Source organism: Otolemur garnettii, unplaced genomic scaffold (genome assembly GCF_000181295.1).
Source record: "Otolemur garnettii isolate 467f Iridium unplaced genomic scaffold, OtoGar3 scaffold00030, whole genome shotgun sequence".
In the NCBI taxonomy this organism is placed as follows: domain Eukaryota; kingdom Metazoa; phylum Chordata; class Mammalia; order Primates; family Galagidae; genus Otolemur; species Otolemur garnettii.
The window spans coordinates 1,689,710-1,691,800 of NW_003852425.1; the positions used below are offsets into that span (position 1 = coordinate 1,689,710).

The following is a 2,091-nucleotide window of genomic DNA, read 5'->3' on the forward strand; positions in this document are numbered from 1 at the left end:
AAAAAAAAAAAAAAAAAAAAAAATCTGTACACCAAGAACTCACCTGCTCTGGGAAGTGGCTTATATAATTCCAAGTATTGCTCCCCATGAAGGACCTATGTTGGAACAAATAAAATGTTATTAGAAAAATTTCTTGAACCTGCAGATACTGCTGATCACGAGTGACAATTTTTTGTCCACATGCTCATTATCTCTCTCTACCTAAGTAATCTGTCTCAGTTTGGCTTCTACTTCTTAGTCATGTGTTTCAAAACTAATCAGTCTCCCAATCTAAAGACAGTCAGCTCTTCTGGAGCAGAGATGATATATTTGTGTTCTTTCTTGACATTCATGAAACCTTGTTGACATAATTGTAATAGGGACACTAAGGCTGGATTCCTAGTGTCTATTCCTAGCGCCTGGAGCATACGAGGCATCCAAAACATATCCGTTGAATAAAAATGAACAAATAGGCCAGTGCTCATAATTTCTAGACACACATACCAAATACAAATGATACACCTAAAACAAAAAGAAAAACCTCATTATCACATTAAAAAAGAAAAGCAAGATTAATCTCAACATTCCTTTTGTATAATATCTTATAAATGTTCTGCAAAGAATAGATACTAAGGGCACAAAAGTTTATAGCTACTTAATCTCAATGTTTCAAAACAAAAATACACCAATATATACAAGAAAACCAAAACCTGACCCCACACTCAAATGACGGCACTGGGACAGTTTCCCAGTGGGGAAGCTTTCCAGTCTTCCTCAGAACCCAGAAAGTAAAAACGGGTAAGGGTTGAGGGAAAGAAAAATGAAGGTCTGCCCCGCTGTGCCATAAAGCCCAAATACTCAAGGTTAAAATGGGGATTCAAATTCCAAGACAGATATGCTTCCCTGCCACAGAATATTAACACCATTTATTATTTCCAATTCCTAGAGGGAATTTTGAAACCTATGTTTTAATTTTTTGTATTTACATTATCCAAACAAAGAACAGGATGTGGCAAATACCATGTGAGAGTGACTAAAAAGCAAATTGGCCAGCCTGTCCTTCTCACCTTCCTCCCAACTTCACCGAGTAGCTAATAAAACAGGTTGCCATCCACGCAGAGCAGCGCAGCTCACTGATCCGCCGGCGGCTAACAGGGCCTCCCCTTGGTCAGCTGTACAGGGATGGGCTCAGAGCTCCACGAGGTAAAAACTACTGCGAGGCTCATAAATTGAACCTTACTTCAAGAAACCTACCTCAAAAGATTACTTAGAGTTGTTCATTCCTTCCTTCTTAAAATACTTTATTCGTCTGGCTTCTCAAATACCATATTCCCCTGTTATTCCTCTTCCCTCACTGGCCATTCCTGGTCAGTCCCTTTCCTAGTTCCTCTGCTTCTCTTCACCCTCTAAACACTGCAGAGCTCCTAAACTGAGGCCTCTTCTATCTACACTTACACATTAGGTGATTTCATCTAGTCCCAACTCTTTAACATCACCTAAATACCAAATATAGATTTTGATATATGTAGATATATACACACACACATACATACATATGTATAAAATGTTATGTGTGTGCATATATATACATATACATATATGTAAAATCCAATCCCAGTTGTCCAGAATGTCTTCAACCTCGACTCCATTTCTTACCCTTCTATCCAGCACTTTTGCTTAGATTACTATCATAGACTCTTAACTGGTTTCTCTGCTTTCATCCTTGGCTCCCATACAATCTCGAGCCTTGAGTAAACCCAGCCAGATCATGTCATTCCTCAGCCAAAAGGCTACAAATGGCTTCCTGTACTAGTCAAAGTATCAGCCAAATCCTTAAAATGACTACAAGGCCCTCTTCTCCTACCACTGTCCCCTTATTCACCCTACCGCTACACTGGCCCCCTCTTGCTATACTAAAAACAAACCAAGTATGCACCGACTTCAAGGCCTTTTATCCTTGCTCTCTCTGCCCAAATATTCTTCCCACAGAAAATTACCTGGCTGCCCCTTCACTAACATCATTAAAATTATCATATCCATTTTATAGACAAGGAAAATGAAGCCTTGGAATAATGGAAATTATTAAATAATGGAAACTACCCTTTGTCAAGT

The 2,091-nt window shown here is 39.0% G+C and overlaps 1 protein-coding gene across 2 annotated transcripts in view; it reads right to left on the reverse strand.

Moving 5' to 3' along the window:
* HSD17B4 (hydroxysteroid 17-beta dehydrogenase 4) overlaps positions 1-2,091 on the reverse strand; it is a 69,892-nt gene that overhangs the window by 27,879 nt on the left and 39,922 nt on the right. For both annotated transcript variants that reach the window (XM_003788894.3, XM_012804624.2), the window contains exon 13: positions 44-95. In XM_003788894.3, coding sequence (XP_003788942.1) covers positions 44-95 — 52 coding nt within the window. The remainder of the gene's footprint in view (positions 1-43; positions 96-2,091) is intronic.